The sequence below is a fragment of the Cydia pomonella genome, chromosome 8 (genome assembly GCF_033807575.1).
Source record: "Cydia pomonella isolate Wapato2018A chromosome 8, ilCydPomo1, whole genome shotgun sequence".
NCBI classification, from domain to species: Eukaryota; Metazoa; Arthropoda; class Insecta; order Lepidoptera; family Tortricidae; genus Cydia; species Cydia pomonella.
The window spans coordinates 21224322-21243579 of record NC_084710.1 but is presented as its reverse complement, the minus strand read 5'-3'; the positions used below and the strand labels follow the sequence as shown (position 1 = coordinate 21243579).

The 19258-nt window shown below is 39.3% G+C and overlaps 1 protein-coding gene across 4 annotated transcripts in view; it reads left to right on the top strand.

Annotated features, from left to right (window-relative positions):
• LOC133520834 (centaurin-gamma-1A) overlaps positions 1-19258 on the top strand; it is a 491067-nt gene extending 471809 nt beyond the window's left edge. For all 4 annotated transcript variants that reach the window (XM_061855514.1, XM_061855515.1, XM_061855516.1 and 1 more), the window contains 8 exons: positions 1408-1573; positions 2640-2831; positions 3109-3269; positions 5094-5205; positions 5828-5945; positions 7016-7135; positions 9535-9757; positions 13445-19258. In XM_061855514.1, the coding sequence (XP_061711498.1) occupies positions 1408-1573; positions 2640-2831; positions 3109-3269; positions 5094-5205; positions 5828-5945; positions 7016-7135; positions 9535-9757; positions 13445-13870 (1518 nt within the window). In that variant the 3' untranslated portion in view covers positions 13871-19258. The remainder of the gene's footprint in view (positions 1-1407; positions 1574-2639; positions 2832-3108; positions 3270-5093; positions 5206-5827; positions 5946-7015; positions 7136-9534; positions 9758-13444) is intronic.

Genomic DNA, 19258 nt, shown 5'->3' with positions numbered 1-19258 from the left:
GTGCGAGTCGGACTCGCCCTCCGAGGGTTCCGTACTTTTTAGTATTTGTTGTTAATGTTGTTATAGCAGCAACAGAAATACATCATGTGTGAAAATTTCAGCTGTCTAGCTATCACGGTTCATGAGATACAGCCTGGTGACAGACCGACGGACGGGTAGCGGAGTCTTAGTAATAGGGTCCCGTTTTACCCTTTGGGTACGGAACCCTAAAAAGGAATTTAAAAAAAAAACTCGAACCTTCTGACATGCCCTTCTGCTTTGTATCTAATGTTTTTGCTTTATTTGCTTTTATATTTCCAATACCGGTCTTATATTTTATACCCACGACTAAATGGCCTGGTTTATCCTTATGAACTACAAATTCGAAGTAAAAAAAATATCATTTATCGATCGAAGCAGTGGTGGCCGAGTGGATATGAGTCCGACTTTCAATCCGGAGGTCGCGGGTTCAAATCCTGGCTCGTACCAATGAGTTTTTCGGAACTTATGTACGAAATATCATTTGATATTTACCACTAGCTTTTCGGTGAAGGAAAACATCGTGAGGAAACCTGCATACATCTGAGAAGAAATTCAAAGGTGTATGTGAAGTCCGCAATCCGCATTGGGCTAGCGTGGGGACTATAGCCCGAGCCCTCTCGCACATGAGAGGAGGCCTGTGCCCAGCAGTGGGACGTATATAGGCTGAATTATTATCGATCGATAAAAAAACTATGCATCTGACCATATAGTAGTACTTCTGACGATAATTTACTAGAAAACCTTGTTGTCACGTACTTTGTAATGTTTTATCTTCCTTTAACATAAACATCTTCATGTAACTTGTTCTTGTGTTGTGCACGGCAATTACTATCGAGTTATGATCAAAACAGAACTATTATTAATAATATTATTGTTGCATATGTAGTACGATGTAGTTTACACTGAATTTGAATTGTGTTATTGTTTCATGCTTGAGAAAATTAGATATACGAGTGTATATATAGTATAGTAATACGTAAATGTTGTACAAACGTTGTCTAGTAATACGTAAATGTTATACAAACGTTGTCTAGTAATATGTTGGAAAGCAATCGAAGATATTTTGTCTTAGTGATGTGCAAAAACAAGTTTTGATGTTTGTATTCCCTTGGTTATGTTATGAACATTTTGCATTTAAATTGAAGACGCATTTAGCTGGAGAATCAAGAAGTTTCTCTTGATTTGGAAACCTGAGATTTACAGATACTTTCTATAATGTATAGCGATTTAACGACCGGTCTGGTTCTTTATTTATTTATTTATAACAGCTGTTTGCCTATCTCCCATTGTTAGGAATCTTAGCTCCAAAGAAAGATCTCTTCCAGACTCCCTGAGTATAGCGGAACCAGATAATTACTAAATCCTAATTTCTGTGTAATTTTCCAGGACTACATGGAGGATGTGAACGGCAAAGAGATCTCCCTACAATACGTGACGGTGAAGGTGCCCGGCCAGAAGCCCAGAGGCTCCAAGTCCATCATCACAACCGTGCCAGGGTACAATGGGTACAGCAGTCTGGATCTACATGACAGCATCGGGGGGCTTAGTCTTGGTGAGTCCTTATTCAGTTCTCCGGTCTTTCGGTATATCCTCTTCTTGCTGTTCTTTGTTTATTTATTTAAGTAAGCGAGGGGGTATTTATCAGGTACTTGAACGCTCCACTAACGTGTTGGCCCTCAAACTCACTCCATCTTTACGGGATTTTCCGGCCTCTCCTACAGTGTACTAATTCTGTAACCGAATGCTAACTTTTGCGGAGTTCTAGTCCTACTTTTTGCCACGGCGCGTTTCGTTCGGCAACCTAATTTTAAGAATTGACGTAGGCCTAGTTTTTACGAAAGGGCTTGTGCACAAATCACGCGAGGTTCGATAGGTGGGGAGGGGGGGTCACGAAAAAATCACGAAAGATCACGTTGGGGCAGGGGGGGTTTTCTGACCAACCAACCCAGAACGAAAACTAGGGATTAATTTATTGGGATAAAAATAGTTTATTATTCAAGTAGGCATATTACAATGCGCTTATGAACGTCAAATAAAGCAACACCGGCTCTAACCCTATACCTCTGACCCGGGAAGATTTAAATCCCCCCTCAATTGGAGGAGGGTATCCCGATATGGACCGACAAGAAACTCGGCGGGACACATCTTTTCAAAACATTACATCTTATAATTAACATGCATGATATAAGAAAAAATAAACCTGATCACTATAAAACGACATTTCGCACATTCTTCAGTGCTGAAGGTTATATTTCGTACAGAACTTCTAATGAACTTAATAGAACGGGCCACGGTTTAACCTTATTTCAAACTGTTCCAAATTGGAAAGAAACAAGATGCGACATGCAGTTTCTGCCACGAGTCAGAGGAGACTGCAATGCATATTCTCTGTTCTTGTGGACTAATGTCAAAAAAAAGTACCCACTTAGGGCGGCACGCTTTTGCAACCCTATGAGGTACAGAACATTACGGCCCAAAGAATCTGGAATTTCCTGGATTCAACGGGCATTAGTAACGAAATTTAAAAGGCTGTCACAATAGATCACTGCCTGGTCGACGTGGCATTCAAAGGCCCACAAACTCCAGTACCTAATCCTCAATAAACCTTTTTTTTGCAGGATACAAAGACAAGCCAGTCCGCGTGACAGACAAAGCGTTGATGTCAGCGTTCGACACGCTGAAAGAGCCCGCGTCGTCGCGACAATCTCTCGCGTCTGAAGCCGAAGCTAACGGCGACAAAGATACGCCGCATGTCAAGAAGCGACATAGACGGATGAAGAGCAGCGGCGTGAAAAAGGATGGGGATGATGGTGAGTTATATTTATTGACATCGCTCAATCTGAATTAATTTTGTATGGAATATTCGTTATATTTTACCTTTATTTCTAAACATTGTGGTATTGTTAGGCCCACAACACACGGAGCGTAAGCGTCGCGCAAGCGTACCGTCTAATCGTTACGAGTACGAGACGCGTAGAGTTCTGGGCACCAAGCGTTGCGTAGAAGTTTAAATTGCTGCGACTGGAGGGAGAAAGGTCACGAAAACTCGAAACGGTTGAACATTAAAGTTCGTTTTCCGTCCACCAGATGGCGAGGGTGGCACGTCGTGCGAGTTCACGATAGTGTCGCTGGACGGCAAGAGGTGGCGCTGGGAGGTGGGCGGCGCGAGCGGCGCGGCGGCGGCGGCCGAGCGCGACGCCTGGGTGTGCGCCGTCGAGGCGCAGATACTGGCGTCCTTGCAGGGGAGGGTGAGTGCTCAGACATGAGGTGGCGCAGATACTGGCGTCCTTGCAGGGGAGGGTGAGTGCTCAGACACGAGGTGGCGCAGATACTGGCGTCCTTGCAGGGGAGGGTGAGTGCTCAGACATGAGGTGGCGCAGATACTGGCGTCCTTGCAGGGGAGGGTGAGTGCTCAGACACGAGGTGGCGCAGATACTGGCGTCCTTGCAGGGGAGGGTGAGTGCTCAGACATGAGGTGGCGCAGATACTGGCGTCCTTGCAGGGGAGGGTGAGTGCTCAGACACGAGGTGGCGCAGATACTGGCGTCCTTGCAGGGGAGGGTGAGTGCTCAGACATGAGGTGGCGCAGATACTGGCGTCCTTGCAGGGGAGGGTGAGTGCTCAGACACGAGGTGGCGCAGATACTGGCGTCCTTGCAGGGGAGGGTGAGTGCTCAGACACGAGGTGGCGCAGATACTGGCGTCCTTGCAGGGGAGGGTGAGTGCTCAGACACGAGGTGGCGCAGATACTGGCGTCCTTGCAGGGGAGGGCGAGTGCTCAGACACGAGGTGGCGCAGATACTGGCGTCCTTGCAGGGGAGGGTGAGTGCTCAGACACGAGGTGGCGCAGATACTGGCGTCCTTGCAGGGGAGGGTGAGTGCTCAGACACGAGGTGGCGCAGATACTGGCGTCCTTGCAGGGGAGGGTGAGTGCTCAGACACGAGGTGGCGCAGATACTGGCGTCCTTGCAGGGGAGGGTGAGTGCTCAGACACGAGGTGGCGCAGATACTGGCGTCCTTGCAGGGGAGGGTGAGTGCTCAGACACGAGGTGGCGCAGATACTGGCGTCCTTGCAGGGGAGGGTGAGTGCTCAGACACGAAGTGGCGCAGATACTGGCGTCCTTGCAGGGGAGGGTGAGTGCTCAGACACGAGGTGGCGCAGATACTGGCGTCCTTGCAGGGGAGGGTGAGTGCTCAGACACGAGGTGGCGCAGATACTGGCGTCCTTGCAGGGGAGGGTGAGTGCTCAGACACGAGGTGGCGCAGATACTGGCGTCCTTGCAGGGGAGGGTGAGTGCTCAGACACGAGGTGGCGCAGATACTGGCGTCCTTGCAGGGGAGGGTAGTGCTCAGACACGAGGTGGCGCAGATACTGGCGTCCTTGCAGGGGAGGGTGAGTGCTCAGACACGAGGTGGCGCAGATACTGGCGTCCTTGCAGGGGAGGGTGAGTGTTCAGACACGAGGAACAGATATTTAACACGTTGACAGTCCCCATCCTACATATATGCATTTCCTCGTACGGCCAAGCAAATTATAATCACACGTCAATGCTCCACATATGGGTCATTAAGAAAAAATACAAGCACGCGCTAGGATTAGAACAATAACTTTCTGTGTGCTGTTGTCTAAGTAACCAAAAATATTATTACATGTATAAGAATTATCCCTATATTATCTCGCAGTATGAAGTTATAGAGAAGTACCTGGTCGTATTTTCGTGATCCATAAGTGGGGTACTGGACTGTGAACGTATACGGTATATTTGTGTCTCTTAGCAAAAATACATGTAACAATGTATATTCGAAAAATTTTATATTCGTCCGATAGGATATTTTAAATGACCGTCAAATTTTCACGAAATGGCATCTAATTTTAACCTAATGGATTCTTCGCAGTGCCTTTTTAGAAGATTTTGAAAAATAATTCTTTCGCACTCTTCAAAATTGTCTAAATAAATAACGAATTAAAATTATAGTTTCCTAGACCTAAGTCTTCATGGCTACTTAATTTTCATTCATCTTTATATATTAATTTACATCAATCCTTTGCTCAAAAATGTAATAATTTTCCCAGACGTCCCGATTACCAGCGCCGACGGGCGCCAACTCCACAGGCGATGTTCGCGCCACGTACTACATCCGCCGCGTGCACGGGAACGATAAATGCGCGGATTGTGGGGCCAATGGTACGTATATATAGGTATTGCATGTCAACCATGAAGCCACACACACACAATATACACACATTATTTACAGGAAGCGTACCTATATGAATTGTTTGAAACAGGAGTCCCTCCGTTTAGTGGCGCGAAGCTTGAATGTCATATCGTTAACAGCCCTATTGCAACTCTATGAGGTACAGAACATTATGGCCCATAATGTGACCTAATAATTAAATAATCGAAAAAAATTAACTTAGGGGCATACTCGTAGTTGTGGTTGATATACAACCGATTGTGTAAAAATATTTTCAATAATGTTAATATCCAGGGAGGAAAATGAGGACCACGTTTGTATGAAAAGTTAAAAAGGCAATTTCATGCGGTTCATCAGCTTTCGTCACAAGTTTTTGATCTAGATCACAAGGTGGCAGACGCTCGAATGTCTACAGTAATGTTTAACATTATTTATTTTTATTTTATTTTATTTTTATTATGGCAACAAACAGTCATTACATGAAAAGATACAATAAATGGACTACGGAGAAGACAAACAGTGCCGAAACATTTTTCAAGTTATATTGTGGAAACATAGGAGTTGATACTGAGTGGTAAATAGATTCATCGTGCAACACAACATTATTTCCAGATCCGGATTGGGCGAGCTTGAACCTGGGCGTGTTAATCTGCATCGAGTGCTCCGGCATACACCGCAACCTCGGCTCGCACATATCTCGTGTGCGCTCGCTGGACCTGGACGAGTGGCCGTGAGTACTTCATCATATCCATTAAACCATCAAACTTCCAGTAGAATAACAGCATCTACCTATATCCATTTTTTGCCGGTCCGGTTTTGCTCTATTTTCCGCGGAAACCGAACTTTCGGCCAAAACATAATTTTTATTCCGAAACCGAAACTTCGGCCGGATACAGTTTCGGTGTGGATTGCAGTTTTTTTGGCCGAAACTATACTCTGTATCTTTAGGTATTTACATAAAAGTTAACAATTTGTACATTTTCGGTTAGTTATAACATTTATTGGTTTACCAACCAAATACAAAACCGCCTGGATCTGTCACTGAACGACCTGACTTAAACCTACATTATTTGATCATGTTATTTATTCATCTACTGGCTTGGAGCCATTTGAGGGTAGATTTTCTTTACTTTTATTTAAATACCTTAAGATACAGAGATAAACCACCGGCCGTAACATGATTTTTATGTCGAAACCTGGTGAAACCAAAACTTCGGTCGGGCACTGCACGCAAAACATAACACATAAAATAAGTTTTTGGCAAAAATTTCATTTTTGGTACAAGCTTTTATTGCTGACTGTACTTTTCTTTTCACAGGCAACTAATACTCATCGAGCAAATTCTAAAAACCCCAAACACAATTAGGTTGCGTTGTTTTATCACATAGTTCCTATGTCCACCTCTTGTCTCCATCATCAGATCAGCTCAATGGGACCATAATATTGCATTGTCACCCGATTTATGTATGCAAATTTTCAGCTCAATCGGAAACCAGGAAGTTGATCAAATTTAACTTGCAAGATTTGATTACAAACAGACAACGGTCAGGTGAAAGTAAATAAAAGCTTGTAAATAGCCATAGTGCCGGTATCAATATATATTTATTAGTAAATAAAGGCTTATCTTTAGTTACTAAGCCCCCTTATTCATAAACGTCTACTAAAGTTAACAAGCCGCTAGTAATCGTTTGTCTCTTTCCATCATACCAATACGCCGGAAAGGGACAAACGATTATTAGCGGCTTGTTAACTTTAGTAGACGTATATGAATAAGGGGGTAAATTGTTTCCCTATTTGCAGATTGGGCCACGTGAGCGTCATGGTGTCTATGGGCAACGCGTTGGCCAACAACATTTGGGAGGCGGACTTGCGAGGGCACATCAAACCCATCGCGTCTTCTAGTCGGGAAGAGAAAGAAAGGTAACGTATTTTGTTGTCAGCTGTTGTAACAAGTAAAATTAATTAGGCATAATAGAGAGGGATATTATGATTTGTGGTTATCCGTTGTCAAATTTACTTTTAGATTATTAATTTACTTTTTGACGACCGGTTTGGCCTAGTGGGTAGTGACCCTGCCTACGAAGCTGATCGTCCCGGGTTCAAATCCTGGTAAGGGCATTTATTCGTGTGATGAGCATGGATATTTGTTCCTGAGTCATGGGTGTTTTCTATGTATTTAAGTAGTTATAAATATTTATATATTTTATTTATTTTAGCCTTATTGAATTTACTGTGGGACTTAGTCAATTTGTGTAATAATGTCCTATAATATTTATTTATTATGATATTTTTATACATAAATAGTATACAGCGATAGTATTATTACTATTAATAAAGTAAACAAAATATATACGGTTCTCACTAGAAAACTCATCAACTGAAGATGTAGTTTCTATTAAAATGATTGGTAAAAATTTAGAATTTGTTTATTTAGAAATAACTTTAGACTCCAAATTACAATGGGGCTCCTATTTAGCTCCGATTCGTTTGCAGTAAGGAGGATAAGGCATTTTACCTAATGTAGAGGCGGCACGGTTAGTTTATTTCGCTTACTTTAACAGTATAATTACTTATGGTCTTATTTTGTGGGGATCATCTGATGATATTGATTCAATATTCATTTTGCAAAAAAGGGCAATTGGGTTCTTGACACATGTTGAATATTATAACAAAATTTAGTTAAATGGGTAGAAAACGAGCCATCCCTTATAAAAAAGTGGAATTCAAAAAATTATATTGAGATTATAAAAAAATACAAGGCAATCTGAGGTCTCAAAAAAAATTTTTTTTTTGTCTTTTAAAAATAGAAAAGAAAATGGTACCATTCGATTCCTTACATTGTATTGAAAAATAAATTGTAAAACAATTATACACATAAACGCAATATTTCAGGGTCAAAATGGCAATTTCCTTGATCTTCCATACATTTACAGAATTACATGATGTGACGTCACATCACCTTATCATTTTGTTAGAGGCGTTTCAATCGTTGAGTGCGAGCGCCAGACTTTAATTTAACACATTCGCTACCAACGTTTTCGTAGCGTTACGCTCGTAGCCGATTCCAGTGTTTTCTCGCTTTATAGAGGAAAGCAACTACGAACAGAGAACCCGCCGAGCGGGTTCACGGTACTCGATGTGTGTAACTCTGTGTTGCTTAATAGCCATGAGTCCTATATAGACATTGATCCCCAGGAAAATCAAGATCGATTGACATTATTTACAAAAAATTGTCAAGGAGTCAATAGGGTTGTTTCCATCTACAAATCTTAGGGCAGAATTGTATCTTAATAAATTCTTTTGGATTATATGAACATGTTAAACTACTTTTAGGGGACCTGTAATAACCATATATTTGTAAATATTGAATTTAAATATCTTTTGGCACACGTCTCGTGACCAAACTCGAAACGTCATTGAACATTCTAATGACGTCACAACTCTCGGATTGACACTGTTGACAGTTAGGCGACAGACAACAAACGACAAATGTCAGTTGACAGTTCGTATCTTCTACGTGCGTATGTAGTTATGTGTCAAACCGTAAACTGTGACGTCACACAATTTTCCAAGAGCGTTTTGGGTGCGAAAGCATCTGTCAAAATATATTTTGTCAATTTAACGTATTTAAAGCCGTTTTTAGTATTAAAGTTGAACTTTTAGTTAATAAAGCCGCGTTCAGTTTTATGTTTTATGTTTATGCCGTGTCGTACAGCTGCGTTCGTGACCCACAAATGGTCTCGCCGGAAGATCAGCGCTGACTTTTGGGTTAGCATTAATGCTGAGGCGGGACCATTTCGTGGTAAACTATTTATTTATTCTATGTTTCTTTCTTTTGTTAAGTATGTTGTTATACTTTTGTATGTCATAGTTTATCATGAATAAATGCTATGATTTCTGATTTCTGATAATACGAGCGTTTCAAAAAATTGGAAACAACCCTATTGGTCAAATGAGCATATTGTATGTATGTATGTATATACTTTATTGTACTATGTTTCTTTCTTTTGTTAAGTATGTTGTTATACTTTTGTATGTCATAGTTTATCATGAATAAATGCTATGATTTCTGATTTCTGATAATACGAGCGTTTCAAAAAATTGGAAACAACCCTATTGGTCAAATGAGCATATTGTATGTATGTATGTATGTATGTATGTATGTATATACTTTATTGTACATAGAAATAAAAACACGAAAAACACAGTTACAGAGTAAATTAAATACAACAAAGGCGAACTTATCCCTGTATGGGATCTCTTCCAGTTAACCTTTGAGGAAATGAGTAAAACAGAAGTAACGAGAGTATTCGTTCCAGGTGGATCCGCCTGAAGTACGAGCGGCGCGCGTTCCTGTCGGCCACGGAGGTGCCGACGGGCGTGGAGCCGCTCCTCGCGGCCTCGTCCCGCGGCGCCGTGGCGGCGCTGGCGCGCGTGCTGGCCGTGCCCGCGCCGCGCGCGCCCGCGCCCGCCGAGCGCGCGCTCGCGCTGCGCGCCGCCGCCGCCGCGGGACAGCTGGCCGCCGCGCAACTGTTGATATGGGTAATTATCCAACTATACTATTGGGAGCGTGCACGACTGTCACGCAACCTAGTGTCCGCGAGTCTAGGGGAAAACGTCAATTCACTACATCTTATAAATTACATTTATAAATGAAATGGATAAGTGCGCTCGACTATAATGCTACTGAGGATATAATTCGGAAATAAAATCTTAAAAACAAATCGATACAACACACACACACAACACAAAATAAATAAGAAAAATTATATTTTAAAGAATAAGTAATATAAGGCCCGTACCGAAAAGTTTTTTTACAGAGTCTGCATACCAGTAAAATACTGGCTGGTAAACGATTTTTATTTTAACTATATTCCTCAGTTTGTGTCATCTTGATGTATCAATTGGCATAATAATTTTACGTTAAGTATTGTTTTAATTTAAAATGCAGGACGAAAAAATAAAACGGAGAGAAACTGTTTTGCGAACATACCTTGAATATCCTAATTCAACTTTTGCAGCGATTGGAAAGATGGTTAATGTAAGTCGTGCGACGGTGCGAAATATTGTTAATCGGTACGTAAAGGAATATAGAATCCAAGACAAAGCTCGAAGTGGACGCCCGACGGGTCCTTCAAATAAAAAATTAGAAAAGAAAATAGTGTCTACTTACAAGAAAAAATGTAGTTTATCAGTGCGGGATGTGGCAAAAAAATTGAAAACTAGTTCATCTATGGTCCAGAGAGCCAAAGTGCGTCAAAATTTAAAGACTTATAAAAAAGTAAAAGCACCAAAACAATCGGTAAAACAGTACAATAGTTCTGTTTCAAGGTCGCGAAAATTGTACAAGCTTCTCCGCAACTTGGACGGAATATGCGTGCTTATGGACGATGAGACGTATGTGAAAAAAGATTTTACAACTTTGCCAGGTGACCAATTCTTTACAACCGAAAATAGGGCGAATATAAGCGATCAGAATAAATATATTTTTATGGAAAAATTTGGCGAAAAATATTTAATCTGGCAAGCAATATGTTCCTGTGGAAAACGCACTGGGTCATTTATCACGCAAGGCACCATAAATGCAGATATATATGTCCAGAAATGTATAAAAGGTTTGATTTTACCATTTATAAGGCAGCATGAAGGGAATGTGTTGTTTTGGCCCGATTTGGCTACTGCACATTATGCCCAAGTCACACAAGAGTGTCTGGCTTCAAACAACGTGCAATGTGTGTCCAAAGATATGAACCCCCCAAATTGTCCGCAGCTACGACCCATCGAGCGGTATTGGGCATTAGTCAAAGCAGAGTTGCGTAAAAACTGTGCTCCAGCAACATCTGAGACAGATTTTAAAAAGAAGTGGAAAAACCACGCCAACAAAGTCACTGAAACCACTGTGCAAAACTTAATGGCAGGCTTGAAGAAAAAAATCCGCTTGTTCAGCCGCAAAAACTTCAAACCATAAAATGTATATACTTATTGTAAATAGACATTATGTATCATATAACTAAAATTAAATATCCTTGCTGTTCATTGTAGTTTGATTGATATCATAAATATACTCTGTAAAAAAACTTTTCGGTACAGGCTTTATAATCAAATGTAAATTTTGTAAGCTTTATCAATTTGTAAATTCATTGTAAAATTATAATGTTAATATCAAAACTTCTCTTAGTGTAGATCTAAATCTGTAATCTGGAAGAGCGAGGTCTCCTGACACAGGTACTTCATACCTAATAGGAGGACTCGACCACTGTGTATTTACCAACTAAGATTGAAATGAAATAAATGATTATCTTATCTTATATTATCTTATAAAACTACTCCAAAACTAAAAACTACTGAACGGATTTTCATACCACTTTCAACTATCAATAGAGTGATTCTTGAGTAAGGTTTAAGTATATAACTTGTAAAGGATTTGAGTAAATTGTTTGAAATATAACGATGTTGTCGGAAAAAAACACGCTGGCTAGGAGCTTTAATCGAAAACGCTGCCTGATCCGTTTGAGCTATAACAACACAATGTATGGTGGGGTTGTTTCTCATTCATAGGTCTACAAAAAAGTCCGCGATGTTAAATGTCTATCTTTTAAGGATAACTTACAATATCAATTCTTAACTTCTAGAAAAAGATCACGTAATATGTGGCATTTGCAAAGCTATTTACATGGATACATTATTAACATTATCAAAATAAATACGTTAGTTATATTAAGCATTTCATACAGATTACATTGGTCCCTTACACCATACAATTTAAATAAATATTTCAGGAGTAATCGTAAATCAAACTTTCATTTCGAGTCATATAATTGTACGAAATGTTAAAGACGCTATCCGCAGTTAGTTCAAAATTTTACCATCTTATGCGCTGGGATCGCTTTACTTACCCCCACCATGCACTTCGCACGGTCCCAATAAAATCTCTAAGATACGGAAGGAAATAAAAGGTAAAGGTAAGGAAATAAATCTTCATGTACCAAAAAGTGTCATCAAAAAACCATAAATAGGTGGCGCTACAATACCTAGAGTCCTTGAACAACAAATCAAATCATAGACAGCGCACTTCACTCCGTCAATAGGGAGCGTGCATGAACTGTAGGAGGCAGCACAGGAGCCGTCAGATTTTTGGCGCGAGGCGTAAATGTGATGTTTATTGTTCCGATGTAGCCCACAAGATGGCAGAACCTACTACTATGCACAAGAAAACACGTGACGTGTACATGTGCATGTTTATGGTTCCGATTCAGGCCACAAGATGGCAGACCCTCCAATGCGCACGGTCCCTATAGCGCCTAGGTTCTTAGCTACTCTAGCGCTACTCTGGAGAGATTTGGAACTATTATTTATAGCTGACAGCTGGACACTTCTGCAACAGTTCTACCATAAGAGATGTCACTCCTCTTAATTCCACACTCCATACTCTAGGAATGAACTTCTGACACTTGAGTATTGACTGCCGCCGCCTGGGCCCGGCGGGGTGGTCAACGACACCTTCTCGTAACTCATGAGGCCCTGGTACTTGCTCCTTGCTAAATTTAACTTTTAGACAGTTTTTTCTTGATTTTGGCCACCGTAGCCTATGGACACTTAACAAGCAACGCTAAGCGGTTTTCGTAGTCTATGGATGTTGCTATATTAAGGGTGTCACATGTGCGTTTATGATTTATGAACAATTATTTCTACTATACAACCTAAAATAAATAATTTGAGCTATCGTTTTGTTTTGTCCTCTTGATCGCGGCGAGCTGCAATTGGTCAATTTCATTATAGTTGACTAAACCGTTTCGAAATGAATATTATAGTTGAGTTGGGAGCCCATACATAAAAAGTACCCTATAACAGTTAGGTATACGTAATCTTAATTCAACCATTACAGTCGACAAATTTTTCACCTTACCCATGTGACGGTAGCGAAACGGCCAAGCCATATATTTTGACTAAGAGTTTGTGAAGTTAGGGCTTGTAGAGTTAGAAGCTTGGCTCTGCAAGATATCGGATAACTTTTTGACAGTGCGAGCCTTAAGGTTTCGTCTTGGCAACATTTTACATGAAATAACTAGCGACCGACTTCGCACGAGTTACCCAAAACCTTATTCTATTGATAGATGGAAACCGCATGAAAATCCATTTAGTACTTTTTGAGTTTATCGGGAACATAAAACACGCAGACAGACGGCGGACAACTTTATAAGGTGTAATGATTATTTTTTTCTTTTCCAGCACAACGGCAACCCGAACTACCCCGACGCAGACGGACACACGTGCGTGTTCTACGCGCGCGCCGCCGCCAACCACCTGTCCGGCGTGCCCCCGCACTACCCCAAGCAGCTGCAGCTGCTCTGCCCGCTCCACCCCAACCCTCCGCAGCCCTCCGACAGCTGCTCCAACACCAGCTCCAACTCCTCGAACAAGAGCAACTTGAAAAACCCTGAGCCAGAATGCAACTGCATCATATTTGAGTTGCTCAACGCTCAGAGCGCGGCGAACGCTCTAGTCGAACTTTTGATCGGTTTACAGAATAATCAGTTCATGAATGGTTATGAAGGGAACGGGTTCAGCCACGGGACCCTAGGCCGAGGCACCTCGCTCGGAGGTTTAGGGGGAAATCTGTCGTTGACCAACGGAAAGTGTGGAAGTATTGTTTAATAATTTATGGATTATGTTACCGCGGGGCGAATTGTTGGTATGAAGTGTTTGCGAGTAAATCGCAATTGTAATTTATTTTTTGTTTAATAAAAATCTCATCGTGAAATGAAAGTTTCTTTGCAGTTGCAACGTTTTTTTTTATATAATTATCAAAATTATACATGAATTTTATCTGTCAATTTAAAGATACTTAAATTATATTCATTAGAGGAATTATTAGATATAAATTGTATAGTCCTAATTTATCACATATCCAATAGTTCAAATTTTTGTTCGATAGCAATTTCATACGATTAGCGAGAAACATTTTTAGACTAAATTTGAATTACACGTGATTTTTGTATGAAAGCACGGATTCGTGTTTGGAAAGGGACGGAGATATACGAATCTAATGTTAGGTATCTTTGTGGTTATTGGTGTTGATTCGAATTTTGGAATTTTGTAACAGAGTAACTGTTATGGACTTTATACTGTAAATATCTTGATTGTCAAAATATTTCATTGTTGACAGATATTTCCAAATTGTGACTTCTTGAAAAGGTTTAAAGATGGCTATAAAGCATAGACAAATGAAAAGTAAGACGCAAGTTTTATATTCGTAAATATGACAACTAACGTAGATGGCGCTGTACGGCGCTTTGCATTATAGATATGGAGGGTAGAGGTAAGGAGAACAATCTTATAAATAAATAAACAAATAATAATAAATGTTATAGGGATATTTTTACATAAATCGACTATGTCCCACGGTAAGTCAAGAAGTCTTGTGTTGTGGGTACTCAGACAACGATATATATAATATACAAATACTTAAAACATAGAAAAGATCCATGACTCAGGAAGAAATATCTGTGTTCATCACACAAATAAATGCCCTTACCGGGATTCGAACCCAGGACCATCGGCTTCATAGGCAGGGTCACTACCCACTAGGCCAGACCAGTCGTCGGTTATGAAAGAACTGTTGCTAAATTGTCCAGCTGGCAGCTGTCAATAATAGTTCGAAATCTTTCCGGTGGCGCTAGGGTAGCACAAGTACATGACATGAACTTTGTCGTGATTAACGGAGTGAAGTCAAAAATTTGTTCGCGATGTATTGTGGCGCCACCTATTTAAGGTTTTTATGAACACTTCTTATATACAAAAATTGTTCTTCTTACTTCTACCCTCCATAATTATAGGGTTCTAGGTTGTCAAGCGTCTAACACTATAGCGCCATCGGTATGGAAGGTGGAGGTAAGGAATGAAATCTCCATGTACCAAAAAGTGTCATCAAAACCACCTTAAATAGGTGGCGCTACAATACCTAGAATACTTGAACAAAAAAATCAAATCATAGACAGCGCACTTCACTCCGTCAATAACGCCTAGGTTCTTAGCTACTGACAGCTGGACACTTTTGCAACAGTTCTACCATAAGAGATTTCACTCCTTTCAATTCCACACTCCATAGCCATCGGCTTAACTTATGTTTGCAATATTTTCATTTTATGTATTTTTCCTATTGGTATAAAATGACATAGATGTACACCAAAACTTAGTGTCACATGATAGGTTCCATTATACAAAGTTAATTTATCTTAAAGACCGATTTTTTGAGTAATAAATAGAAAACTGACTTCATAAACTTCTAAAATGTGGCGCAAAGCTTAAAATGTTGATGTTTTCAATTAATAATAACCGTGCAATAGTAGTTTAGCTTACAGACAAATAGCTTTACAGTCATCAAATACAGAGGAAAGTGTTTTGAGGTGTCCGTTTTAAGCATAATAATTGAAAACTTTAAGGGGGTCACACCAATGACCTTCGATCTGAATCCCTTTGTTTTCTAATGTTTTTTGTAGCTTATCATATTAACAGCAACGGCTGTAAGCAATATAGTATACCATATTTACTTCAAAGTTCACTGTCTTCGAGATATTTGGCATTAACTTTGAACAATTTTAGGCCAAAAAACTGGTTTACTGGCCATAGCTTTTGTGTTAATTAGTTTAAAATTAAAATCTCTGACCAGTTTTTAGAGACGTCAAAGACGAACCCAAATGTGTAGATTTCGTTCATGTAAAATCCTTCACAGCAATCGAGTAACGAAAAAAGTGTTTTTTTAGACATTGTTTAAAAAATATATAAAAAAATAAGTGTTAATTTCTTTCAAAATCCGGTAGACCAGAATGGAGATAAAAGATTGAAGAACCGATAGCCGTTTGTCTTATAATTCTATCTATAGTGTAAATGTAGGAGTAACGACTCCAAACTAGTCAAAAATCGATGAAAACCGCGGGCAGCCCCTTAAAGCAAAATGTGAGACGCAAATATACATTGGAAAAAGATCTTGGACAAGTGGACACCCTTACGAGCAAACTACAGTCAAAATGACGATCGTTTATTGACAAACGCCAATCGTAAAGTATATCGTTGATAGAGAACGCCAAGCGAAAATTTCCATGCATTATGGCTTTTCGTAGCATCTGCCTTTCCGTTTTTTTCTTTTCGTTTGGTATTTGTCGCTGTCACCCAGATACGACCAGAAGGGCTAATATGATCGGCTCTTTATCATTTGTCACCATGCCTGTCACGTTCTAACAAGCATGTAAGTGCGAAAGTGACGGGTATAGTGGCAAGCGATAAAAATGGAACCATGCTGCTACTTCTGAGTCACATCATATCATACATGTTTAAAACTACAATTGGCACTTTTTGGGATTTGGCGTGTTGAGATATTTATGATTTATGTGTTTAATGACTGTTGCTATTTTCCATATATATTCACACATCACATACAGAGCTAAAATACTCTACGTTGTACAAAACTTCTGGTATAGGTATCGCCAGGAGAGGAGGTGAATGATTACACACACAGCTACACAGAATACTTATCGCAAAAACAGTATTGAACGAATGAATGAATGACTTAAGAGCCCATCAACGTGCTCACTAGCGCCACTGGTAAATAATTATGATTATTTAAATTTCACGATATGTATTTAAAAAAGGGGGCCGCTATGTACTGTACTTTATATTTATGTACCTTTTAAATACATCATAATAGTTTTTACGTTGTATTCGTCAATATAGGAGTCCAAAGTTTAAACGGCCGTTTTTGTTTTGAATTCATAGACCGATGAATCCAGCAACAAAAACTAGTTTGATGTATTCAAAAGGTACTTAAATACAGTACATAGCGGCCCCCTTTTTTAAATATCTATCGTAAAATTTAAATAATAACAATTATTTAGCAGTGGCGCTAGTGAGCACGTTGATGGGCTCTTAAAACGCACGATATTAAGCTAAAAAAAACACATTGACGAAGCTTTTTGCTCCATCTTGCATTTGGTGGTTTAACTTGCTATCGGGGCGAAAAAAGAATACTAATTTCAAAATATCATTGATTTTGTTGGTGTGTGTGTGACTTCAACTCTCGTGGCCACACCATCTATTACCAAGGTTTGATACAACCCATACATTAGAAATTTTAATAGGTATACGTAAAATAATTAGGTACAAGATCTCAGCTCAATGCTATTTGTAGGGTAATTTTAGGGTAATTTTAGTGGTTAATCGCTTACCCTTGGGTACTTAATTCAGTAATTTGAATTATTTATTAATATTGACGTTACATTCCATTGTTTCACATAGTTAAGGGTGCTATTTTGGGTATTTATATGTATTAAGTAGTTTAAATTGGAAAAATACCTAGTACTCATTTTTGCACTCTTAACATAAATTTATCTTTTTAATGTTACTGGGCATGATTCCATATTTAAAAAAACCACAAGGTCATCTATAACTATTTTTACATAGTAAATTAAATTCATAAAAAAGGGTAGAAGTGGTCTGAAGTGGTCAAATGCTGAGTAATATTAAAAGGTATCCCAAGGTTATAATAGTCGATGTGATATTCCTAAGGTTTCCCTTAATAAGCCAAATGTACTGAACCCTTCTGTGCCTACTCTAGGTAGTTAAACGCTTCCACGCCGCATAGTCCGAGAGCCAGTTACGAGATAAACTATTTTCACGACCGGCTCCTAGACTGTGAGACGTTTTTAAATGTAAAGTACTTCGTATGCATCTATTAGGATTAATCAGCGATTCGTAGATTATTTTGTAATTTGTGCATTTTTTTAAAAGCTTATTATCTCACATGTGATAATTGTCGGTTTTAAATAAATAAATAAAAATAAAACACTAAATTCTCATGTTAAGTTTTTCGTCATCATGATTTCAGCACAAAAAATGCGTTGCGTAAATACGTTGTTATAGCCAACATGATTCTATGTACAAAATGAAATGGTTTGTCAGCAGCTTGTTCAAAGACCTTATGACCACTGCTGTCTAGATTATATTGCCATTTTCACATGTATTTTTTTATTAATACGTACGTATATTGCATAAATATGGGTAGCAGCGGTCAAAATTCTTCAGAGCAGTCGTTTTTTTTACGCTAGGATCATTGTTTGTTACATAGCGATAGCGGATAAATTAGAAAACGTAGAATTGGTAGTCTGTTCTCCGTAGTTTTGCAGAACTGAATCCGAAATAGGAATCGAAACGCTTTGTCAGAAAAGACAAATGGGAGATAGAATAAACGAACGATTTGATGGACTCATTTAAAAAAAAGAACATGCGTAATGACGCTCAATTGAGTAAAGTGACATGTTTGGAACCTAAAAATAAATAAATAATAATAATAATAATAGCTAATTTAGCCTTGCCTATCAACACGTCTACCCAGTAGCTCGTGAGATGGCAATCAAGGCGTTCAGCCAACGTCCTTAGGAGGCTGTTGCTACTGCCGCGCACGCGTGTCAGCAGAGACGCTATTCTTTTGCGCCTGATGGCATAAAAGTCATCCGTTCGCGCGTAAAATGTCATTCCATTTGGCGGAGTTATTTTCATAGTTAATCAGGTAGAATTTTCCACGGTATCTCTCGGTCTATGATTAAGTTGACTTAATACTTACACATATTTTCAACAAACTTAGTATTTTCAATAAATTTTCACAATTTCTCCTTGTTTACATTAAAGCGAATAAGTTTTTTTTTTTTGTAAATTTTAGCAATAAATCATTTACCGACGTCAGTATTTGAAAATGTAAAAAATGCACATTAGAATTTACTTGCACTTTCTGTACAATGTATTTTTAAAAATATTTTTAAATGTTGAAATTTTATTGATAATTTTAAATTCGTTATTTCGCCGTTCGGTTCGCAATTTTATTGTAAATTATTTTTATATGATTTCTCTGTATATTTTCTTTTGTATAGCCAAAGAGCTTTTTGTAAATAAATAACGTATTCAGCTGGGGTTACCCTTAGTCTTTCGTTAAAGTAATTCTTAAGAGATTTGTTGATGTTCTCTATCTTGTGAAAATAAAGTGTATGAACACGA